The sequence below is a fragment of the Kickxella alabastrina genome, assembly GCF_025024165.1.
Source record: "Kickxella alabastrina strain RSA 675 chromosome Unknown BX661scaffold_12, whole genome shotgun sequence".
Taxonomy (NCBI): Eukaryota; Fungi; Kickxellomycota; class Kickxellomycetes; order Kickxellales; family Kickxellaceae; genus Kickxella; species Kickxella alabastrina.
In genome coordinates, this window is record NW_026251483.1 from 421704 (window position 1) to 444463 (window position 22760).

At 51.9% G+C, this 22760-nt stretch overlaps 9 protein-coding genes across 9 annotated transcripts; 5 read left to right on the plus strand and 4 right to left on the minus strand.

Moving 5' to 3' along the window:
* The first annotated feature begins 1181 nt into the window (after nt 1–1181).
* Nucleotides 1182–3135, plus strand: BX661DRAFT_26161 (uncharacterized protein). Its single transcript, XM_051539019.1, has 2 exons — nt 1182–1503; nt 2245–3135. The coding sequence occupies exons 1-2, from the start codon at nt 1449–1451 to the stop codon at nt 3021–3023; spliced, it is 834 nt and encodes a 277-aa protein (XP_051391495.1). The 5' UTR covers nt 1182–1448; the 3' UTR covers nt 3024–3135.
* BX661DRAFT_26145 (uncharacterized protein) lies at nt 3135–3793 on the plus strand. The gene has a single exon (XM_051539018.1). It carries the CDS (start codon nt 3247–3249, stop codon nt 3742–3744), a length of 498 nt encoding a protein of 165 aa, XP_051391496.1. The 5' UTR covers nt 3135–3246; the 3' UTR covers nt 3745–3793.
* A 1107-nt stretch (nt 3794–4900) lies between these two features.
* BX661DRAFT_26138 (uncharacterized protein) lies at nt 4901–6749 on the plus strand. Its single transcript, XM_051539017.1, has one exon. The coding sequence runs from the start codon at nt 5107–5109 to the stop codon at nt 6283–6285; it is 1179 nt and encodes a 392-aa protein (XP_051391497.1). The 5' UTR covers nt 4901–5106; the 3' UTR covers nt 6286–6749.
* BX661DRAFT_183071 (uncharacterized protein) lies at nt 6737–7428 on the minus strand. Its single transcript, XM_051536132.1, has 3 exons — nt 7342–7428; nt 6936–7248; nt 6737–6912 (listed from the first exon to the last, which is right to left on the minus strand). Exons 1-3 carry the CDS (start codon nt 7390–7392, stop codon nt 6773–6775), a joined length of 504 nt encoding a protein of 167 aa, XP_051391498.1. The 5' UTR covers nt 7393–7428; the 3' UTR covers nt 6737–6772.
* A 106-nt stretch (nt 7429–7534) lies between these two features.
* On the minus strand, nt 7535–7975 carry BX661DRAFT_183072 (uncharacterized protein). The gene has a single exon (XM_051536133.1). It carries the CDS (start codon nt 7947–7949, stop codon nt 7590–7592), a length of 360 nt encoding a protein of 119 aa, XP_051391499.1. The 5' UTR covers nt 7950–7975; the 3' UTR covers nt 7535–7589.
* Nucleotides 7976–10207: 2232 nt separating this feature from the next.
* Nucleotides 10208–11171, minus strand: BX661DRAFT_183076 (uncharacterized protein; the record flags this gene model as incomplete). The annotated part of the gene is made up of 3 exons (XM_051536134.1): nt 10208–10264; nt 10339–10930; nt 11095–11171. The coding sequence occupies 3 exons, from the start codon at nt 11169–11171 to the stop codon at nt 10208–10210; spliced, it is 726 nt and encodes a 241-aa protein (XP_051391500.1).
* Nucleotides 11172–11716: 545 nt separating this feature from the next.
* On the plus strand, nt 11717–14873 carry BX661DRAFT_183079 (armadillo-type protein). The gene is given in 8 exon segments (XM_051536135.1): nt 11717–11897; nt 11939–11985; nt 12051–12207; nt 12246–12372; nt 12399–12535; nt 12556–12757; nt 12817–13143; nt 13158–14873. The coding sequence occupies 8 exon segments, from the start codon at nt 11826–11828 to the stop codon at nt 14408–14410; spliced, it is 2322 nt and encodes a 773-aa protein (XP_051391501.1). The 5' UTR covers nt 11717–11825; the 3' UTR covers nt 14411–14873.
* Nucleotide 14874: 1 nt separating this feature from the next.
* BX661DRAFT_183080 (uncharacterized protein) lies at nt 14875–16101 on the plus strand. The gene is made up of 2 exons (XM_051536136.1): nt 14875–15552; nt 15588–16101. Exons 1-2 carry the CDS (start codon nt 14946–14948, stop codon nt 15986–15988), a joined length of 1008 nt encoding a protein of 335 aa, XP_051391502.1. The 5' UTR covers nt 14875–14945; the 3' UTR covers nt 15989–16101.
* A 1079-nt stretch (nt 16102–17180) lies between these two features.
* On the minus strand, nt 17181–22753 carry BX661DRAFT_183083 (uncharacterized protein). The gene is given in 12 exon segments (XM_051536137.1): nt 17181–17246; nt 17259–17344; nt 17363–17399; nt 17424–17526; nt 17545–17715; nt 17731–17832; nt 17845–19263; nt 19360–19421; nt 19466–19822; nt 19849–20244; nt 20259–20638; nt 22110–22753. The coding sequence occupies 12 exon segments, from the start codon at nt 22423–22425 to the stop codon at nt 17238–17240; spliced, it is 3438 nt and encodes a 1145-aa protein (XP_051391503.1). The 5' UTR covers nt 22426–22753; the 3' UTR covers nt 17181–17237.
* Nucleotides 22754–22760: the final 7 nt, after the last annotated feature.

A 22760-nucleotide genomic window follows, 5' to 3' on the forward strand; every position in this document is an offset into this window, starting at 1 on the left:
AAAGGCTTACACCCGGACACTGGCAGTACAGACGAGGATACGATACTCCGCATTCGAAATCAGCCTGCTAGCACCCCTCCCACCATCAGCCTCCCACCGACGCCCGTGAATATGTTGACGCCCTTGCAGACATTAGGCACCGACTTTACAGCGCACACTCAGCCAAAGCACAGCACCCCGGTGCACCCATCATCGCCGCGCGCACACAACGAGCCATGGAGGAATACAGCGAGCACAACGGCTGTGTGCACCCCGGCAGCACCGACGACGCAGATGTGTGCTCCTCCACAGTCGCCCACAGCCCTTTCCAAAGAGCAGCATCAGCAGCGGTCACCTGGCGGTCCAAAGGGGCTATTTTCTTTGGCGAATGACTCGATAGACAAAGGCGTGCTCAAAACGTCTGGCGACACACATGCAGGCTGCGATGTCAAAGAAACAGACCGCGATCAGCGCATGCACACAAACGACAAGGTGCAGTCAGTATGGCCAAATAATAGCCGCAAAAGGATTGTGAGGAGCGGGTGAGACACCCGACTTTGGTCTTCGACCTGTCCCCCTTCCTCCCAGTGAGCACGCTGGTCGAAAGTATGCCGGCTCTTAGCGCAGCTCTTCCCAATCGGACATATTGTCGGACTCACAGAGCATCAGCACCGCCTTATCCTGCGAAGTGCATGGCCCCGGAAATGGTAAGTTTGAAAAACTGTGCATTGCACGCTTCCGTTTGAAATTTTTTTGTCTCTGACGTGGGTTTTTGCAAAAAAAACGAGACTCCTTCAATGTTCACCCATGACCTTCTCCGTATTATTGCAGCCCAATATGCGCGGATTGTGCGCTTTATTGTTATTTGAGTCAGTTATGCACGTATCGCTTGTTTATTATACGTGTTTTTGAGGGTCCCTGCTTGCATTCGCAGACATTATGATACCTTTTGTCCGGTTGTCACTCAAAACAAGAACTGTTGTTTGCTAATATTGTCTTGAATCATCTTATATTTATGCCATTTGCCTTTACTGGTTTCTTTTTTCTTTTCTGGCGTGTGTGGCTTATTGTCTCTGCTCTGCTCTGCTTTACCTAGCCTAGCCAACGCTCACAGCACATTCTTGGCTCTGCGAGCCACATTACACAATGTCTTTTCTATATATTTTGCTTTAGTATTGTATTCCCTCCCTTCTCCATTGCCAACTGGCTTTATTGTTATTTTTGACTGTATGGTTATCCATTGCTTCCAACTTTTACGTTTTTTGCATTCACACCGCATATCTGCACTTGTTTCGAAAAATGCCATGGTAATGCTCTTTATCGCCTTTGCATTGTTTGCATAAATCGCAGGCTCCCTCTTCCTTGCTTATTCTGACTGTGCTTAGCGTGTTGCTTCACATCTATTCTAATTGTTGATACTCATCTATCAATCTTGTTTTGATTGTCGCCATCGACCAAGCTCGCCAAAAATGCACGGCGTCGTTCAATTTGCATTTCTTCAAATATCGTTTTTTACTTTGGAAGGCGAATACCAATCTGTAAAAATATTTAATTTTAACACCCCTGTTGTCTGTTTATTTCGTCATCCAATGCAAATATCCATTCCATTTTTAAAAATAGTTATTTTGCAGTGGATCCTTGCATATGTCTGGAGTTCCAAATGGGGGTATTTTTTGTCGCTGCGTGCTGCCAATCAAAATATCGAAATGCCTCTTCGCCTATTTTTCACATTGTCATTCGTATTTACTCATGTTGGTCCATTAGCGCGACCCGCACTGAGTGGACATGCCACTTTTTACATTCAATATCACCCGGTGCTTTTATTTCTTCCCTCCTATGGGATATATTTAAATACCTCCCCCCGACAAAAAACATTTGTTGATTGTTTGTGTTTTTTCTTGCGAATTGACAGTTGTACCAATAATCGGCAGCTCGGGATACGACACTGATACGTGTACGCAAAAGCGATTTCGACTGAAATGTCGATTGCGATGGCGATGACGACTGCGTGCGCTTTTGTCTGTGCGTGAGATCTGTTTTGTTATTTTTACTTTATTTTCCTATGTCCTTGTGATTCCCACTCGCTTATGCCGTACCATTCCATCTTGTCTCAATTTAGATAACATAATCCCAAATCGGTTTTCTCCATTATCCACGCTGTTTGCAAACTATAATCATATTTTTCTCCATTATCTAGGCCGATTCAACTAACAATGTCTGCACTATCTATGCGCGCACGCTGCATTATTGGCTCTCCACTTGTAGAATGCTGCGACTCCAAAGAGCATGCACACAAGACCGGTCAGGAGTACACATCATCGCGAGCGGTTCCGTTTGTCAGTCCATCTCCTTTGACCGACAACCACTCTTCTTTGCTCCAGACAAATATGACTTCACACGCATCCACTCCAAATCTATCTTCCACGCCTCTGCTTTCTCAGTCACCCTTGGCTGGACGTGTTGGTCGCCAGCACAGCCACGACACCTCGGACTTGCATGTATGCCGCAACAGCCTGTTCCCAAACGTCGTAAAAAAGCAGTCTCGTTGTATGTCAGTGTTGTTGCAGCAAGGTCCGCATGGCGGAATCCGCCGTACTGGCCCGCTGTTAATAACTAAGGAGCGCGGCGGCAACTCAATAAGACACCTCAACCCAGCATTCGTTGAAATGATGGACGTGCATCCTGTGGACTCAGGCACAGCAGCATTTTTAAAAAGATCCAACATCCGGCGGCGCAGCTTTTCGATAATGCCCGAGGATTCCAACGGCGACTGGCTCAGTACAATCAGCAATATAATTGGCGGCGCCGATACCTCAGATGGTAGCAAGGAGCAGTCCCGCCGTGCATCGTTGGGGCCTGGCATGTGGTGGCCGCTCAACGACGACAACTGCTCAGACGAGGTTGCATACGATGTGCACGTTGCCTCGCACGACACATGGACGCTGCTGCTGGCAGGCAGGGCCAGCAGTCAGGCCATACTTTGGAGCGCATGGGGTCTTCAAGCACACTGTCTAGCAGTGCCCTTAAACCGCCCCCGGCGCTAGGCTCGGTGACCTATAAGGGCTCAGTGTCGTCGCAGCTGCGCTCGATGGGCCGGAGTGACAATTTAAATTCCAACAGCGGCACGTTCATGCATTCCAACGGCTCACAAAGCACACTTGGCGGTCACCCAGGATATGCGCCGGTGCTCACCCACTCATTCTCGGATACCAGCGACGTGTCAGTTCATCGACAGTCTATCCCGGAAGGCTGCACCACACGAGCTCGATGGCAAACATGAACATCCAATCACCAGGCATCCAGTTAGCCGATGTGACCATGAAGACCGAGTCAGGGGTGATCACACGCAGCGTCAAGAGCATTTCATTGCGGCTTTTGGTGAACCGTTTGGCATCCCCTGAAGGGAACGTTGACTCGGACCTCATGACCGACTTTTTAAACTCGTACCGGTTCTTTGCGCACCCAATCGATGTTATGCGGCTGATTATTGTCCGGTACTTGAACTGCTTTGTCGTGGGGCCAGACTCTGACGAGAGCGAGAGCTCGGACTCCGAGGAGGGCGATTGCAGCACGCATGAAGGCGATGATAAGTACTTGATTATTAATGGCTGGCGCAAGACCAATGTCAGCGACAACGGGACGCCGACCAGCAAGGGCACACCCAACCTTGCAAAGAAAACCTTCACACAACGGTGCCGGGCTGGCGCGGAACGATGGAGCCATCATTCAACTGCGCGTGATGAACATTATCAAGTACTGGATTAAATTCCATCCGCACGACTTCCGCCTTCACCACCGCCTCACCCGGTTGCTGCTTTTGTTCTTATCGCACATCCAGAAGCAACCGGGCCGCGCCGAGTTTGTCAACGCGATCCGCCAAAAGCTGTCTTCGGGAAAGCTGCTCGCGCTTGAAATGCCAGCCTTTGCCAACTCCAGCGCCGCACATATCCTGGTCCACCCAACCACTGTGCTCTCGCAAGCATCAAGCGTACGCAGCTCTGGAGTGTGCACGCCGACCCTCGAGGTGCGCGCTCTGCTTTGGATTTGCAATCTGTGGGCAGTCCACGCGGCTCGGCTCTAGCAAACGGTGGCATCATGGCAAGGTCGGACCTCACGTCTATTTCCGAGTCCATGGGCAGCCCCGGAAACGGCCCTTCAGGGGCGCTGCTGGCCTGTCAGTGTCCAGGTCTGTGGGCAACATCCACGGCTCGTTGAGCATGACCAATGTCAATTCGACGCCGCGACTCGGTGCTGACGGAGGCAGCGGACCTCCGCTAGTCCAGCTCCCAGCGCGCGCCCTCCAAACGTGAAGAAGGGCTCGGCATCATACTTCAAGTCGCTTTTCCACCACCGCTCTAACAAGGGCTCGGCGTCTTCAGTGGATGTGACCAGCAGCAATGACTATGAAAACTTTGATGGTCTGAGCATCAGCGGGTCGGCGCGCGCTGGACTACGCGGCGCGCCTGGAAACAGCAGCAGCGGCTCTGAGTTTGACGCAGCCGCCGATCACGACGAGTCTCTGCCGCGCTTGCCCAACGGTGACATGTATGCGAGCGACTTTGGACAGGTGGTCATCGAGGCACTGGCAAAATCAGGAATCCCCACACCGCAGACACCTGTCGGACGCACACTGCTCAACTACTCAATTGCTAACCGCAACCCGTACCGCATCAATCTCGTCGGTATCGACCCTGCCACGTTTGCCGAGCAGCTGACTCTTCTAGAGCACGAGCTATTTTCACGGATCGGCGCCACCGAGTTTTCGCTCAAGGGCCGTGTTGGGAACCTTGAGACTATTTTGCACACGATGCAGGGTGTTGGCAACAGCACCGGCGACTCTGCGCTGATGCCGGGGGGTAGCTCGCAAGCCAACAGCGGGCCAGCCAATCCGGTTCCGAATTTGACGGCGATGACCTCGTGGTTTAACCAGGCCACATACTGGGCTGTGCTTTCTGTGTGTCCGAACCAACGACCGCTGCCCGCGCGCTGGTCATCAAGCAGCTTGTGCACGTGGCCTTCCACTGCCTGGCACGCCGCAACTACTATGGCGCCTTTGAAATAGTCATTGCGCTTGACAACTCGGCTGTACGACGTCTGCACGAGACATGGGCACTAATCCCGACGATCATGAAGGATATTGTCGACAAAATCCTGCAGGTCCTTCAGTCACGGATGAATTTTCGTACATACCGCGAGTCTATCAAGGCCGCCATCTCCGGAGCGTCGGGTCCCGACGAGGAGGTGTTTGAATCGATTGCCGATCAGATCAAGTCCATGCGCGCAAAGGACATGATTTCTGTATCTCTGGCCAACATCGTCACGTCCAATGGCTTGTCCTCGACAACGGCAACCGGCCACTCGTCGAGCTCGTCAGGGTTTGGACATCTGGTCCATGGTGCGATGTTTAACGGCGTGGCCGATGAGGGCAAGCCTCTGTCGCGCAAAAAAATGTCAGCGTCCGGCAACTCGTCATCGTCCAAGGACACGTCTGCGCTTCTGACAGAGCAAGACTGCGCGTGCATAATGTATGCTGTCCGCATTCGCGCCGCATCGTTTATGTTTATCGACCCCTCCGCCAATGGTGGCGACAGCAACAGCAGCGGTAACCCAAACGCGCACACTTCTGCCCCTGTCTCATCGTCAGCAAAGGGCGGGCGTGGCAGCGGCGGCCATATGTCATCTGGAAGCAGCAAACTCCACAGCGGCTTGACCATGGGAAATAGCAGCAACAGCGGTGGTGGCGGTAGCTCGGGGGCATCGGCTAGTGGGGCCGGCGATACAGGCGATTCGCGCGGCCGGCGGGCGCGTAGCACGTCCAACAGCAGCAATGGTGCGGCTGGCGGAAAGTCTGGTGGCAGTTACAAGCACGGCCGGCAAATCGCCAACGGCGCGCCGCTGCCGCTCGTTCCGTTTGTTGCTGTACACATGACAGACTTTTTGCATGCCGACGAAGCCAACCCGACATACTCAGACGAGCACCAGAAGATGCGTTCTCGCAACCCCATTGGCCTTGATGCCGACCCTAGGCTGGAGCAATCGAGCCGGCGCCATATGCGCTGCGACTCGACCGCCATATCCAGCGTCAACCAGGGTCAGCCGTTACTGAACATGCAAAAGTTCCGCCTCATCACCGCCATGTTTCGAGAGCTACACATGGCGCAACGCACAAAGTACCCTTATGCGTCTGACATGATGATGCAGCAGCAGATCCACAGCGCCGTGCGCAACGTCAGAGCTCAGACAAACGACATGTTTAGCGTGATTCATAACGTTGCCTTTGAGTACTCTGCGCTGACCAGCCACTGACGTCTTGCCCGTCGCCGTTTACTCGCAACCGCACCGAATCGATGACTTCGCACTCTGGCGCGCATGATGCTTCTGACATTGGAAACAATGACGGCAGCAACCAGGGGTCTTTGGATACCCGCTCTATCAGATTGCCGCTTTGCAAAAGAGCCAGGGCAGCGCTTCGCTTGCGGATGCATCATTGGACTGGGATTGCTCGGACACTAAGGACAATCAGGAGCTCGAGCAGCACCTATACATGCTGAGCAAATGGATTGAGCCAGCTTCAGGAGCAGCAACCAAATCTTCTGCTCGCTAAATCATTATTGCCTCACAGAAGCATAGCATGTTTTCACTTACCTTTTTATTGCGCAAGTATCAAGCTTTTGATATTTCATTTCATTTTCATTCACTCATTTTCATTTAGTTTTTGCATTTTTCATCCATTTTAACGTTAAATTGATATAAAACATCTATTCATATTTATTTGTCAAGGAAAAACAAGCCACTACTGCAGATTCAGTACTACGAGTAGCATCTCGATATATGGTGCAACATAAACCCGATTGTTCAGCCAGGTTGTGGCGAATGCTACACCAAGAAAACTGCCAGCAAGGACCTGTGCTATTGAATGGTATCCGTTTAAAACTCGAGACAGCGCGTCAGCGTACAAATCAGTAGTGCTGCTGAAGCCGCCAGGGCATTTGCCAAAGGCACTGCAGTAAATGGCTGGTTGATTTTATCACCGATTAATAGATATGTCAAGTATGTGCCAAAGTACATAGCCGACGCCGAGTGGGTGGATGGCATTCCAAAGGAGGTTTTCTTCGTTTTGGCGTCGACTGGTCGGTCTTGACGAATGATCAGCTTGAGACCTTTTGCCAATACTGCGCACAAAACGGCTCCAATATTCAAATGCGCAACCAGTGCGTTGTGATAGTATATAGCCGCTGCGAACGATAAGAACATAGTCCACTCTCGCGACTATTTTTAAATATGAGCAAAGCAATTTTTAGTGTACATGTCAGGTTGCGTGATTGAGCTGCATAAAAAGCATATTTGGTTACAATGACATACCTTGTCGAAAAACATCCACACGTAGGTCCAGGCCAATGATGACGATGCCATATTTATAATAAGTAAAGCAAATAAAAAACAAAGGAGCAAAATCGAAATAAAAACATTCGAACGCCTTTCTGTAAAATGATGTGAGCAGGAATGAGCGCAGCAAACACTGCATACAAGTTGAAAAATATATATTTATGGGCGTTGGAAAAAAAGATTGTTTAAGACAATTCTAGTATATTGTAATATTGAATTGAACTCTATCTGAAAGTGTATTGTTTTTTAATATGCTGACTATACCCGGTCAGGTCAACATTGTAAGGGCACGGGTAGGGATCTTGGGGCCGATAGCCCTCTAGTCGTTGGGTGTACCACGCCGAGATCTCACATCGCATGTGCACCTCCTCGAGCTGGTCGGCCACCGGGTCCCAATCAGGCCCCTTACACGCTTTAAGCATATTGATATACCGGCCGACATAGTACACATATCGTTTTTTGGCCAAGAAATGGCTGCGCGGACGAGCCAAATTTTCCGAGATCCACACCCATTTTCCTGGTGCCCGACAGTAGAGCTCGTACAGCTGGACATCTTCTTCCCTGGTCCACGGTCCCCAATACATGTCTGCGCTTCAAGTTTGGCGTACCGAACCCTTGCCCATTTTATAGAGCACTGTAATGGCGTCCGAGGCATCAGGTACGACGCAATCAGGGGCCAGTCGATTTTCCGTATTGCCCTTTTTGCCGCCTGCTCGTTCCCTTCGGTCTGCTTCAAAATAAGTGCGTCAATCTCGCTCGAGTTGCCCATGTCCTGGCCAAGCGCCTGCAGCAGCCCGCTGAGCTTTGACGATATCGTGGTACTGTCAGATACCAGCTTTAGCAGTACATTAGTTTCCTTATCAAGCATAGGCTGCTGCGTGCTGTTGTCTACATACACAGTGCGTGTGTTGAGGTTAACCAGAAGCTCCAGCTGCCGCACCTCCTCGTCGGACCACCGCCTTTGCGTGAGCACAGGCCTTGCGATTTGAGTCGTGTAGTGTGATCTGCATTGGACGGACGAACGTCCTGTTGGCATTTCCTCGGAGATTCTCTTCCAATCGACGCCGTACGTGTGCACTAGCTTTAATAGTGCGGCGTCCTCACTGGGAGTCCAGTTGCCTGTCGCATGAGCTGGATAGCACAAAATGCGGTCCAGCGCGTTATACATCGATGATTGGCTGAATTCGGGAATGTACTTTTGGAACTCCACAAAATCGAACTCACCTCGCTCCTTCAGTAGCTCTATTAGCTTCAGATCCTCGGCTAAGCCCCACAGCTTTGGCGGGTCGTCTGGATTCCGTTCTGGGACATGTCGGAAAGCACTCGTCCGGCCAGTATTGTTGAGAATGGCTGCAGCGCCTCTTTTCTGAATACTGCGCTGCCGGTTGCGCACGACAGCGTACCGTGTCTCGCACTCCTTCACTGTGAATTTTCCTAAGGCCTTGACTATGTCGGCCCACCCGTGCTGCCGCGAGACCTCACGCATACTCATTAGCATTGCTTCATCGTACCTGGACCACCTTGGCTTGGGAGTCGCAAATTTGGCGTCTGCGTCTAACGAGCCTTTGCGTTCAGCACTTGTAACTTTGGCGTACTTTTGCTTGCAGCCGCTGGCCAAACGCCCGGGAAATTCTTTGGCAATCTCCTGCCAGTCTTTGTCGCAAAGTCGTTTGCCTCGCGTGGTTCTTGCAAGAGCAACTCCCTTTAGCCTTTGTACTTCCTCAGGTGACCACATTTTGTGCCGGTTCAGGACTACAGGCACCTTGCGGTCGCTGCCATCCGGGAGTTGTATATACACAGTTACCGGTACCTGCCGCCCGCGTAATCTTTTAGCAACCGGTTGTGCGGAGGCACTCTGCGAATACCATGCCCGCGCAATGTGTAAGCACGACTTTTTAAATGTCTCGAACAAAGGCATTATAAAACAAATTTGAATTGAAAAGTAAAAACTAGCGTTGAAATATTGAACATTTCTAAAATATGTCCTGTTTTTTCCTCGCTTTTGCAAATATAATTTCACGTGGTGGCTATGGGACGAGAAAATGTGTATATTTCAATATCATTTAAACTTCAAGAATATAAAGGCAAAAAAATTGCTTATCACCAAGTTCAATATACTCAAAAAAATTTGCGTATAAAAATATATCAAAGTCATTAATGGAAAACAAGCCCAAAATAAACTATAGCTTGTCAATTTTATTTAGCAGTTTCTTGAATCCTTAAAGTGCTTGCTGGTTTTGCCAGTTGCTCGTCGTAATAGCACTCGAATTGCGCAGTCAAAATGTATTCAGAGCTTGGGCAAAAATTCGAACATTTGGTTTCCATGTTCATCAATTTTACTTTATTTCAAATGTAGCATTGTAGGATTCCCTTGTCAGAATAAAAACTTTATCATTATGGTTTTAACACTATTAACACATCCTAAACTAGAGATATTTCCTATTGAGCATTCCCTTCTCGCCCTTTTATAGGCAGCCGCCTAAACTGACTAAATGACAGCTGGCATTGATTTCATTTATCTCCGAGTGATCAACTTTGCCACTTATAACTTGGCACGTTGCTTGTTGTAGCTTGGCGCTTATCAAATGCCAAATGCAAGCGAAATGGTTGCAGGCGACTACCAAGCAGGGTAGTCAGCAGGCATATTAAGTAATTATGAAACAAAAATTAATTTTATTTTAAAATATTGTTTCCAATATGACTTGTAAAAAAATAAGTCTAGCTTTTAGGTAGTTCACAAAATCACGGCAACAATGACAACCAGCGAGCATTTTCATAGATAAATACACACTACTAGAGATATTATTTCCACCGAAAAAGCAATTACAGAAAAAAGCAATATTCACCGATCAAGAGAAGCTCGTTTAGTCGGTCTAGAAGCAGACCCCGCGCGCACCCGCTTATTGGCAAAGACAAAAGCTCATCCTCCTCCGTTTCATAAGGATCCAACCCAACCATCGAATCCACACCTACATTCGGCTGCAGCATAACCCGGCCACTTCCAGACCCAGCACCAATAGCAGTGGCAGACTCATAGACAGACGCAGAAGCAGAAGCCGGCAGGCCACCCCTGCATCCCAAAGCCTCTGGTGATGGCGACACATCTTCAGACAAATCTACGCTCATCCCGGACGACTGCGACTGCGACTTGAACAAAATCATCGTCTCCGCAGCCTCCGCCGCCCTCCTCGGGCGCCACTCACCGGGCGAATCCAGGGCAAACCTCGGCGGCGGCTCCCTCCTCCCGCCATCCACAAAACACATTGAGTTTATTGTTGTCCGCTGCTGCTCCAAAGAGTTCTGAAACGATGAATGATGGCGCACAAGCTGATTGCTTCTCCTCCTTTGGACAGGCGTTGAGGTCGCTGAGTATGTGCGTAACGGCCGCGGGGTTCCCCCAGACAAAAGGTGCTGGGGGTCGGCGCGCTCCTTCAGCCGGTTCAGCCCATCCTTCAGCGTGCGCGCTACATGGATGGCCTCCAGTGATTGCCGGCTCCGCCGCGCAGCTTCAGGGCTGGTCAGTCGCAGTTGTGTCTGGCATTTAGGCGGCGCGCTCTTGGGCGTGCTGTGGGTTGTCGGCCGAGTGCGCTGCTGGTGTGGTGTATGTTGTTCTGCCTTGCCTCTGCCTCTGCCTCTGCCTCTGCCTTTGCTTTTGCCTCTGGTTTTGCCTCCGGTTTTGCCTCTTGTTTGTCTTTGGGTGATGCTTGCTGGACAGCGTGCAGTATTGACTGGAGTTGGTGGTGTTGGTGTGGCAATATTTGCGCTTGCTGTCCAGAGAGTTGTTCTGACGGTAGAGACGACGCCATAGTTTTTTTGTAGTATTTACGGCTGAGATTTGGGCGTGTGTATGTGTGTTGGGTGGGTGGGTGGTAAATTTATATATCAAAAAGAAAATATTGGTGAAAATGAGGGGTCGGAAGGAAGCAAATAAAAAATAAAACAGGAAGGATTTAAAAAAATAAAGTCAAGTCTAGCATTACACAGCCATTTTTTTGTATATGTGATGTATATTTTTTATTGCGTCAAGCCGCACCACATCTGCACCCGCACTCGCACTTGCACCCACATCACTCACACTCGTCTCGTTTCTTGCACAACAATAAAAATGAAGGGGAGGGGCGCGCGCGAAAATAACGCGATTGCAGCGCGACCATTTGATATTCCACACTGCAAACGCGGGAAAAATCAAAACTCGAAAAGCGAAAAAAACTCGAAACACGTGGGAAATGATTAAATGCATACGGGCACACAGTAATTCGAGAGCTGGATTAAAATCAAATCTCACTCTTGCAGTGGACTTGACAAGACAACCGTTCACTAAATATATGCGCAGGTGCACAATTGCACTTTCGTCAGCGCCAATTGCATCTCATATTACTTTTTTGTACTTTAAATTTAAATCCATTCATCCACCTCTTATATCCTCTTATAAACCCTCTAATTCATTCCCCTCACATCAAATGTCGTTCTTCCGTCTGAAGGACTTCATCCGTGCGGTCCGCGTATGCAAGACAGCGGCCGATGAGCGCAATGTGATTCAGCGCGAGTCGGCGCAATCCGAACGTCGTTCAAGGAGGTGGATTCGCACGATGCGCGGTACGTCAACATCCAGAAGCTGCTGTATATCTACCTGCTGGGGTTCCCGTGCAGTTCGGGCAGCTCGAGTGCCTGAAGCTGGCGGCCAGCGCCCGGTTCTCTGACAAGCGCGTCGGGTACCTGGGGGTGACGCTGCTGCTGGACGAGAAGCAGGAGATCCTGACGCTGCTGACAAACTCGCTCAAGACCGACATGAACAGTGCCGACGATTACGTGGTGGGGCTAGCGCTGTGCACGCTGGCGAACGTGGCGTCGGCGGCGTGGCTAACGACCTGATCGACGAGGTCGAGCGGCTGCTGGGATCGGCACGGTCGTACGTGCGTAAGAAGGCGGCGCTGGCGGCTGTGCGCGTAGTGCGGCGTGAGCCCGAGCTGGCAGCACCATTCGTCAGCCGCGCACGCACGCTGCTAGGTGATAAGCACCATGGGTGCAGCTAGCGGCCACGGCGCTGGTTGGCGAGCTGTGCATGCACAGCCAGGACGCGCTGGACGAGGCGCGGCGGCTGGTGCCGGTGATTGTGCGGCAGCTGCGCGCGCTGCTGGGCGGCGCTTCAGCCGAGCACGACGTCGGTGGAGTCAACGACCATTCCTGCAGGCGGCGCTGCTGCGGCTGCTGTGCGTTGTGGCGCGCGGGTCGCAGGACGCGGCCGACGAGGCCAACGACGTGCTGACGCAGGTGGCGACGCAGACCGACGGCGCCAAGAACGTCGGCATGGCCATCCTGTACGAGTGCGCCGTCACAGCACTGGGCATCCCGTCGGCCGCAGCGCTGCGTGTGCTGGCCATCAACCTGCTGGGTACTTTCTGGCCAACCGCGACAACAATGTGCGGTACGTTGCACTGGCGACGCTGTCAGCTGCCGTCATCACCGAGGCACCGGCCGTGCAGCGCCATCGGGCCACGGTTGTGCGTTGCATGCGCGACGCCGACGTCAGCATCCGTCGCCGCGCGCTGGACCTGAGTTTTGCGCTGATCAACGGGCAGAACGTGGAGTCCATGGTGGCCGACATTTTGCGCGTGCTGCCTCACGCCGACGCTGAGTTCCGCTCATCGATGGTGTACCGCCTGGCTGCGGCCATCACGCTGTTTGGCGACTCGCTGGACTGGCGCGCCGAGCGCATGCTACGCGTGCTGAGCCTAGGTGGTGCCTACGTCAACAACCGCGACCTGTTCAAGTTCCTGCGTATGGTCGCTGAGGCGACGAGCCGCTGCAGCGCCGCACCGTGCGCACGTGCTTCGCGCTGCTGGAGCGCGATATTTCACAGGACAAGATGGTTGTGGCCGGTGTGTGGCTGATCGGCGAGTACGCCGACTTGCTGCGCCCACTGGCAGCTGGCGTAGCTGCAGCTGTGGCGTCGCCGGGGCTTGACGCCGATGACCTAGACATCCTGGGTGCACTCGGCCGCCCCGTGGCCACGCAGCCCAGCTCTGCGGCCGCTGCCCAGCCGATCAGCATCGATGACGAGCTGCCGCAGGCTACCCCCGAGCCGGCCGATATTGTGCGGCTGCTAGCAGCTGTCGCACGCTCGCCCCTGGTGTCGCGCACCAGCCGGCACATGGCGCTGACGGCGCTGGCCAAGCTTTCAGGCCGCTTCTCGGCTCAGCCGCCCATTGTCGCGGCCATCCGCGACGCCCTGGCCGCACACTGTCGGTCGATGGACGCCGAGACGCAGGCGCGCGCCGCTGAGTTCGACACGCTGCTTGGCCACGAACTCGACTCTGTGCGCGCCGCCGTTGTCGAGCGCATGCCGCCGCCGGAGTACACCGACGTCCCTTACGAGGAGTACGTGCTGAATCCGACCGCTATGCGCATGAAGGCGCTGACTGTCATTAGGCGCCCGGCGCTGCAGCCCGATGACCTGCTTTCGTCCGCTGCGGACTCTGCAGGCTCTGCAGCGGCGGCGGCGAAGGCTGCGGAGGCCGCCAAGCAGTCGGTCGTGTCGGATCTGCTCAACCTGATGGACGACGCGCCGCCGGCCGCTGCCGCTCCCACAGGCCCCATGTCGCCCCCGGGGGCCGCTTCGTCGCCAGCCGCGCTCGCTGACCTGTTTTCTGCATCCTCACTGTCACCCACCATTACTGCTGGCGATCCGGCGTTCAGCCAGGAATACCAAGTTTACAGCGCCGCGGGCCTGCGCATCACGCTCAAGCCGTCGAAAAAGCCCAGCCTTCCTGCTGTAGTCGACCTCCTTGCGACGTTCTACAATGAGGGTGATACGGCGGTCGAGGACCTTAACTTTTTGGTTGCCGTGCCAAAGTCACAGAAGTTGCAGATCCTGCCGCCCTCGGCCCAGACCATAACTTGTGGAGCTACAGTTACCCAGCTGGTCCGCATTTCGAATCCTTCAAAGACTCCCATTCGCTTGCGCATGAAGCTAGCATATTCAGCTGACGGCCACTCCCACAACAATATGTTTGACTACGCTGGCTTCCCTGACTCTGTGTGCTGAGTAGTGGTGACATTAGGAGGAGTAAGGAACGACAATAACAGCTATTTTTATTTACTACATTTAATAATCGGGCGGAACCACCATTTCTTCATTTCTCCTTGTCCCTTCTTCATGGCCTGATCATGGACGCAAAGCCATGCCTATAAAGCAGCCTCCTCTTTTGGATAGCTAAATCCCAGTTGCAGGTGTTGCTACACGATTCTTAATGACATGGCACAAGTTGCAACTAACATGGCTCCTCCTGTGGATGATGATGACTTGTCTTCTATTTTATTCTTATTCTACACATTTTATTATTCGCATTGATTTTTTACAGTTAACTTTATACGAAAAATGGGGGAGCGATTTGGATTAATTCATCACGTGTATTGCCATTAAATAGCACCACAATGCTTGAGGCCCAACGATCGCAAACACTGGCAAAATTATTCCTCCAAAAAAATATTATTACAAACATAAAAAACAAAACTACTATCATTATTTATCTCTTCTATCTTTAATTTTTCTAAAACTACTCACTTATATAACACACATAATGGAAGATATTGGTTTGGCGCTCGCCGACTTTGTCAGCAACATGGAGAACGTACCCTCCGAGATCAGCCACTTACTTTCAGAAATAACCGATCTTGACGATAAATTTGAAGAAGCCACGAGCCGTGCCTACCAAACCGAACGCACGCTTCAAAAAGAGCTTAAAGACTCTGCCACCAAAGAATCCTCTGGAGCAGGAACAGGACTTTTTATTCCGCTTGAGCGCGAAACACATCTCTTGGACGAAATTGACAAAAATCAAGATATAGCCAAATCACTATGCCAAGAGAAATCACGACTAACCAAAAAGGCCTTGACTATTGTTCAGAGACATTTGGCCAAGTTAGATACTGAAATAAGACATTTTGATAAAACTCCATTTGACCAAGGTGGTGTTGGTGGCGGCGGGGGGAGGAGGGGGAATATTTATGGCTCGGTGACGCCGATGGGTGGTACTGTGGGGATACAGGATGGGGAGCTGTCATCGTTTAGGATGCATGCTCCGAAGAGGGTCGGGGATTCGGTTTCATCATTGGGGCTTGATGGCAATGGCAGCGGTGGTATGGTTTCTGCTGGGGCAGGTGGGGTTGGGTCTGGTGCTGGCCCTGGTGCTGATCCGGATGGATTTTACACGCCGTCAGAGTTCCCAAGCGCCGCCATCATCAGTCCTCGAATAACGGTGGCAGCTCATCCGGATTGTCCACTGGTGGTGCTGCTAGCGCTGGCACTGGCACCGGTACCGGTAGTAGTAGGCCAGTGCAGAGACATAAGAAGCAGATGAAGTTGGCAAACTCGGTTCTTTCTCTGGACGGTATCGAGGTGGATTCTGGTGGCGCTGCGGGCGCTGGTGGGATTGAGGAATCAGACGACCAGCTGTATTGCTTTTGTCAGCAGGTTTCGTACGGCGATATGGTTGCTTGCGATGGTCCTAACTGCAGGTACGAGTGGTTCCATTGGGAGTGCGTTGGTCTTACGTCTCCGCCTAAGGGATCGTGGTACTGCAGCGACTGCCTTGCCAAGCTTCTCGAGGAGGACGCCGAGTGATACGGAATTTTGGTAAACGGTCTATTGTTTACGTTTTAAGCAATCGAGAAAAACAAAAAACAAAAACAAACTATTTTATTTATTTTCATAATATGATATATGATATGATGTGATATGGATGTTGGAATTTCCAGACATTTATAGCGAAATTCTGGATTTTTAAGCGAGAGATTTCCAAAACCTGTTTTTTTTAGATTTTTGAAGCTGCAAGGAAATACTTTACGTTTGTATCTGACTGGTGTTTTGGCTGTGAGTCAAACGTGATGTTAATGATGTAATTATATTCATACAATTCCATCGCAGCTGCAACCACAACTGCCGCCGCCGCATCTATTATTAACAGTGCACAGCAGCGTCGCAACCAGTGGGTGCCTATTCGCCCACAATCTGCCGATATCATCCGGTGGATAGGGGAGGGAATGGGTTGGTTTAAGCGAAACATTCTCTGCAAGGTGAAGCAACAGTTGCGGGATGAGCTGGCTGAGCGGAATTGGGAGCAGTACATCAATACCCAGCCCGCCGATAATCTCAAGCACATTGTCAGGCTGAGCGGCTGGTTGCGAGGCAAAATTGAGCACAAAATCAGACAGAGGATGCGCGATGAGTTGGCCGCGCAGCAGCAGCAGCAGCAGCAAAATGGTCACAGCAGCAGCAGGTAGCCGCAACAGATGTTAATAAATTCCAGCAGTAGAAAAACCTCGCCAAAATTTATGACATGGCTTGCTCCAGTGCACAATGGAAAACTGCTTGCAAAGCTTCAGCCTGACGGAACCAAGATCAAGGATGGCGAAAAAGCGCCATCGGGCAACGGAAGTGTAATCGCGACATGGCTGCGGTGCTAAACTTTCGCATCATCCTTAATGCACTGCTTACAGGCGAGCGGCCTCCCCCGTTTCTTGCCAAAAAGGCATCATCAGAGTCGGCTGAGGCTGAGTCTACAGTGACACCCAGACTTTTCTCAAGCCAAAGCCCAAGGCCAAGCGTGTGCGCAAGAATCCATCTTCCCCTGCTTCTTCTCTTTAAAAGAAGCAGCGAACTGGGTAATATCGTCAACCATAGTGGTCTATTGCCACTAGTTTCTAAACACTTTATCTGGGGGAAGGATGCCGTTTTGAAGTGTATTTGTAGCCTCATTATTTTCTTATAATATGATGGGCCAAGTGCGAATAAAAATATGAGTATCTGTAGTTGTGTGTAGTGTTGTGACAATATTAATAAAAAATAAACAATAAAGCTCCTATCTTGAAACTCACACAATCTGGTTCAGAACGTTGAGGAACTCTGATGGAACCACAGGCGCCAGCTCCGAGCGCGACTTCTCGCCAGCACCAACAACTGACTTCAAGGACATCGCAGCTGCAGCAGCAGCATCACCGGTCATATTATGCTGCTGCAGCGACTGTGGCAATGACTGTCTATTCCGATAGAAAGAAACTGTCTCGTTGCTCCACTCGCGGCTATGCTTGCTGTCAACGCCAGAGGATGAGCTCTGCACAAGCCCAGCGCTCTGCGCCTGCCACCACGCCAGCCAATCGCGGCTTGTGGGTACAGCAAACGGCAAGAGCTCCATAGAGTCCAGCAGCTCGCTCATGTTCTCCGGCAGACACTTCTTGCCCTTTGGTCCACGCAAGCTAGATGATAAGCTCTCGCAATTCGTGAAATTGCTTTCAATATTCGATTTGGCCCAGCCTCCTCCATTCACTGGCGCTGTGGTAGGCGTGTGGGCGCTTTGCGAAGAGAACACATCGCTGCTGAGACTGCCAGATAGACAAACGCTGCGGTTGCTGCCGCCGTCATCGCTGCACTCGTCGTTGGTGTCGATTGTCATGCTGGAGCGCTGAAGGCTGATGACTGACGATGTCTCGCTGATGGGTTCCAGGCTCTCGCTCAGCCGCGTGTTGACAATAGACGTGCTGTTGAGCCCCGCGGAACCACCGGCAGACTGACCGGCAAACAGCGAACGTGCCGAGGGCTTTGCGCCCACAGTACTCCCGGGACGCGCAATCGGCAAAAGCAGTCCGCGGCGCGCAGCTGTCCTGCCGCTCGCACGGCCACGGGTAATGGTGACCGGCCCAGCCCCAGCACCAGGACCGGCAGCCGAGGAAGACGCCAGTGGCGGCATCATGGAGACCATCCCCGAGCTCGAAGTGGGGCTGCGCGCCATGCTCTCCGACGACAGCCGAGACATTGGGATGTTCAGGCTGGTGTCACGCGAGTGACTGCCAGACGCGCGCTCGGCATAGCCGCTGACGTCGGAGGCTAAGCCGGCGTTCACCGTGGGCTCTGCACTGAATCGCACCAAGCCGCCGACACCGCGCTGTCCGCCAGTGGTCAAATCCAATGATAGCAAGCTCGGCCGCCCGTCCATGGTCCGCCGCTCACTGAATACTGACGCCGAACTGCGCCGCGACGCCCGGTCCAAGCTCTGCTTCTCGCGGTCGGCGCGCTGCCCGTCGCGGATCTCTTTGGCTACCGACTCGAGATACGCAACAATCTCACTGTTGATCCTGCGCTCCTGCACCTCGTAGCGGTAGTTGGCAACGGCCGTCTCTTGCTGCAGAATGTTGAGGTTCTGCATCTTTGCAATCGTCTCAAAGTACTCGCCAAGATCTGGAAGATGCGTCAAGCATTGCAGCAACTCGAGGAGCTCGACAAGCGGATCAAAAAACGCCTTATACAGCAGTGACTCAGCTGTGGGCAGCGGTGGCCCGCTTACCGATGAGTCTACGGGCACCGGAACTGCGCTGCCCTCGGACACACCCTTGCTGCTTTTCGTGTGCGGAATCACCAGCCGCTTGCTGTGCGTGCGCACCCAGTCATTTATCTGCGTCAGGTTCATGCGCACTTGCATGGCCTGTGAACGCGAGCAAAAGTCGCGCGTCGTGAGCACGCGGTTGAACATCTCACCGCCCAGGTAGCAGAACATCTGCCGCATCACTCCCCAGGTGATGCATGGGTGGATCTCGCACATATCCAGCAGGTCCAAGAGACACTCAAACATGTACGGGATAGTGCGCGGCGATAACGTGCCAAACAGGCTGATCTTGCTCAGAGACGTCCTCGAGCTATCGTGGCTGGATCTGCCCGAGACAAAAGTATCTCCTGAAGACTGCCGCTTAGACGAGTGCATAGCGCCGTGGTCAAAAGCTGCAGATCCCTTGAGCCGCTCAACGCTGACGACCCACGCGGGCACGCCGCCCGACGCGGTGGCGGGCCCACCCACGACGGTGGTGGCGTCTTGGTGGGCGACAGAATGCTGCCCCTGCGCGGACGCGCTCCGCCCTTGGACTGGGCCAAAATAGTCTGCGACCGACGCAGTGGCCTGCCGTCAGTGCTCTTGGGCGTGTGTCGGCCTGCCCCCAAAGAAGAACATGCTCAGCCGCTGCGACTTTTCGGCCTCCATCTTGACATCAGCAAACAGCTCGGGCATCGACTCGAACGCCAGCAGCGATGTATCATCAGAGGCTCGATTTCAACCTCGACGGCCTTGATCAGCAGTGCGTACGCGTCATGCATGCACTCGGACATCCTACCCTGCGCCTCGCTGGTGATCTGGACCAGGGTTGTGTCGCGCTTCAAAAAGTAAATGAGCGTCTGGATGTTCGACATCCAAAACACCAGCCTGACAGGGTCGAGCTTGTGCGTCTGGACCTCGTGGATGATCGACGCGATGGTGTCGGCAAGGAACGAGTCGAGGAAGTCGGGCGTGCCCAGATGGTGCGCAAAGCGGGCGGCCAAGAATATCATGCTAGCGGGGACAAACTTGTGCTCTGGAAGCACGCTGCTCCGGATCCAGCGCTCGGGCTGGATATCCTTGACGACTGCATGCAGGAACTGCGGCACTGTGGCGGAGAGATGACGTACATCTGGTCTAGCTGCAGCGTGTCCCAGTCAAACGGCTGTGGCTCGTCCTTGTCATTGTCCCCATTTTCGCTTGCCGTGTCGCCACTAGCAAACTTGTCTGATTGCTCATTGTGGTCCATTGTCAGCGCGCGCAAGTGCCCAGCAAGCACGCTCCCGGAATCGTCCGCGCCATTGAACGACTGGTGCTTGCTGTTGGGCAGCGTGTCGTCTCCAAGATCCAGCTGCGAGCCGTCAGCCGCAGACATATCGGCAGCTGAGATTGCGCTGGCGCGGCGCAACTGTGAGCCTGCGCCAATCAACCCAGATCCCATCGCTGTCATTGGATTCAAGGCGTCGGCCAAAATGTTTCTACTCGACATTGCGCTGCTGGCCTGCAGCATGCTCAAAACGCTCTGCCTGCAGACACTGAGTCCCGAACGCTGATGCGCCTGCTGGAAATCCCAATTGCGCTGTGGTCGGTTGAATGTGGACTGCCAACACAAAATCCGTCGCCAACACCTGCTGTCGCCTTCAGCGAGCCCGACTCACTACCGCCAGCGGCTTGGTCCTCAAACCGGGAAGGCGGGCTGTCGCCAAGCATTGCCTCCCTGTTCGACGGCGAATCCGAGGCGCGCATAAAGCTGTCCGTGTCCGATCCCGATCCTGCTGACAAGTTGGACGATGCAATGTTGATCGCTGTGTGTCCTCTGGCTGTCTTTGCCGAGGACGACGCACCGTGCCCCAGCAGCACGCGCACCAGCTCCTCGTTGTGATTTGTTGTCGCCCACATCAGTGCAGTCCAGCCGGCTATTGAGTACGGAAAGTAGGGAGGGTGAGTTTAAAAATGTAATTGGGTATCTTAGAGCAGGTGGACCTTCGACAGTGCTGCTAAAATCAGGCGACAAGGGGAGAATGAGGAAAGTGGTGTGGTTTTCTGAGCGGGAGTGGAGGGTGTAGTGTAGTGGGAATGGGGAATAAGGCTGGAAGAATGAAATGAAATGGGGGGTGCTTGAATAAAAGGATGCAAATTTGAGTGGGCGTAAGAGGTTCTTTTTGAGCAAGAGCGAGTGCTTCAAAGCCAGACGAGATTCAGGAGGCTGGCAAAGATATATATAGAATTGGAGACAGCGATACAGACGAATGTTGGAGTTGGATATTGGTCAAGTGCGAAATGGAAAAATAAAAGAATGGATATTAAATAAAAAACACTTTTTCGGCTGCAGTAATACGCCATAGCCTGTTAAATATAATGAAGCGAGTGAAAAATGGCTTGGCTGGTGCTAAGCAGTGAGCAAAAAATAAAATAAACACAGTGAGAGCAAACAATGCAAACAATGAAGAGATATAATGCAAAAGGAGGGATCAAATATGCGAAAAATAGGGGAGAAGAGACCATTGTGTGGACTGAATAATGCAGGGATAACTGGAAAAAAAGAAAAATGCGTGATTTCATTTGGGGATACTGCAGCAAGAGAAAGTGCTGGTAACAAATGAATATGAGTGAGAGCTCATTGCAAGCGCAAATGGAACAAGGCCAAACACAAGATAGATCTGGCTCTAAAGATAGATTGAATCGGTACATTTGTAGCTGCCTGAAGAAAGGCAACAACAAGAAAACAAGTCAACAGGACAAGCACCCGAGACGCCACAGACACAACCTGAATCTCGACACAAAAAACTGACATTGCAACGGATCCCTCTTCTGCAAAATCAAAAGTAGCACAAAAATGCTGAATTCAACACGTTGTGTGCGCCGGCCGTTGATCTGCTGAATTAAGACAACTTCCGTTGAGCAGGAAGCCTAGTCGTTGAGGCAGTCATACCATGCAATTAAGCGGAGAAGTAATGCGTTCGGACACCAAAACTAAGCCTTTGTCCAGGCCATGCCATGTCATGTCATGCCGAGGCGTAAAGTAAAGTGCATTTGTGGGGAGCCAAAGGAGCAGTAGAAAGCGGAGTAGGATGAGAGACTGTTCTTTTGCAGCGTATGTCGAGAATGACAGTAACTTTCCAGAATATCGAAAAAAATACTTTTAAACTGGCGTAATTGGTCTCTCCACAACAACATCCAGAATAGCACAAATGAGGGGAGAGAAGCAGATGAAACATCAAGCAAAATAGAAAGCAAAACAGGCATAATAAGCAAGCAAAACACTCGCTCCACAACCAAGTGAGCGCGCTGTACACGTGTGGATCCACAGCGCGCATCTGTTTTGACACGCTCCTACCAACTCATCTGTCAATCAATCACAAAGCTGGAAAGACAGGAATGACTTACATATGTCCTGAGAATTGACGTTGGCGCCGTTGTTAAGCAACAGCTCTGCAATGTGTGTGTGTCCGAAGCAAGAGGCGCAAATAAGTGGGGTGCTCCCCTGGTCATCACGATAGTCAATGTCCACCCACTTGTCGCCGTGGCATGTCTCCCACATGCGCTCCAATGCATTCACATCGCCATTGCTGGCGGTGCGAGCAAAACGCTGGGAAAGCAGCTCCCGCTTTTCGTCGTCTGTCAGCTCGGCCGACTGGAATATGTCTGCTTCGCTGAGAAAGTCATCGGCCATCATGCCGTTGTATTTGTCGTGCTGCTCCATTTTGTGTTGTATTATGCTGTTTTCGGCCGCGAGAAGAAGGTAACAGAAAGTGACTTGTTATTTTTTCCTGAGTCTGGTGTGTGAGTATTGCAAAAGAAGAGGCGAATCCGTTAGACGTCGCTTTGAGATTCAGCTATCGTCAATAGTGAATTCTATATAAATGGACAAAGGCAGCGAGTTAAATTAATAAATAAAAATGAATAGACGGTTCAAACAAATAAGAAAAGTTAAAAAGAGAATAAAAAGGGAAGAGCATGTATGTAAGTGATGCACTCTATGAAAATCGTGGCTGCCATTAAAAATAGCAAAGAAATGCTTGGGCACGCGGCATTGGC

Excerpts from the sequence above, each read along its gene's own strand:
- BX661DRAFT_183080 (XM_051536136.1), top strand. The coding sequence starts at position 14,946 with ATGGAAGATATTGGTTTGGCGCTCGCCGACTTTGTCAGCAACATGGAG. Across the intron at positions 15,553-15,587 it reads TGGGTCTGGTGCTGGCCCTG|TTCCCAAGCGCCGCCATCAT; the intron begins GTGCTGATCCGG and ends ACGCCGTCAGAG.
- BX661DRAFT_183071 (XM_051536132.1), bottom strand. The coding sequence starts at position 7,392 with ATGGCATCGTCATCATTGGCCTGGACCTACGTGTGGATGTTTTTCGAC. Across the intron at positions 7,249-7,341 it reads TGTGGATGTTTTTCGACAAG|TCGCGAGAGTGGACTATGTT; the intron begins GTATGTCATTGT and ends ATTTAAAAATAG.
- BX661DRAFT_26161 (XM_051539019.1), top strand. The coding sequence starts at position 1,449 with ATGCACGGCGTCGTTCAATTTGCATTTCTTCAAATATCGTTTTTTACT. Across the intron at positions 1,504-2,244 it reads ATCGTTTTTTACTTTGGAAG|AATGCTGCGACTCCAAAGAG; the intron begins GCGAATACCAAT and ends CTCCACTTGTAG.
- BX661DRAFT_183083 (XM_051536137.1), bottom strand. The coding sequence starts at position 22,425 with ATGGAGCAGCACGACAAATACAACGGCATGATGGCCGATGACTTTCTC. Across the intron at positions 19,422-19,465 it reads TGCTGATCAAGGCCGTCGAG|TCGATGCCCGAGCTGTTTGC; the intron begins GTTGAAATCGAG and ends CTGGCGTTCGAG. Across the intron at positions 19,264-19,359 it reads AAGTCGCAGCGGCTGAGCAT|CGCGTCCGCGCAGGGGCAGC; the intron begins GTTCTTCTTTGG and ends CCAAGGGCGGAG.
- BX661DRAFT_26145 (XM_051539018.1), top strand. The coding sequence starts at position 3,247 with ATGGCAAACATGAACATCCAATCACCAGGCATCCAGTTAGCCGATGTG.
- BX661DRAFT_183079 (XM_051536135.1), top strand. The coding sequence starts at position 11,826 with ATGTCGTTCTTCCGTCTGAAGGACTTCATCCGTGCGGTCCGCGTATGC. Across the intron at positions 12,208-12,245 it reads CGCTGTGCACGCTGGCGAAC|GTCGAGCGGCTGCTGGGATC; the intron begins GTGGCGTCGGCG and ends CTGATCGACGAG. Across the intron at positions 12,758-12,816 it reads GCTGGCCATCAACCTGCTGG|CTGCCGTCATCACCGAGGCA; the intron begins GTACTTTCTGGC and ends CGACGCTGTCAG.
- BX661DRAFT_26138 (XM_051539017.1), top strand. The coding sequence starts at position 5,107 with ATGAAGGATATTGTCGACAAAATCCTGCAGGTCCTTCAGTCACGGATG.
- BX661DRAFT_183072 (XM_051536133.1), bottom strand. The coding sequence starts at position 7,949 with ATGTATTGGGGACCGTGGACCAGGGAAGAAGATGTCCAGCTGTACGAG.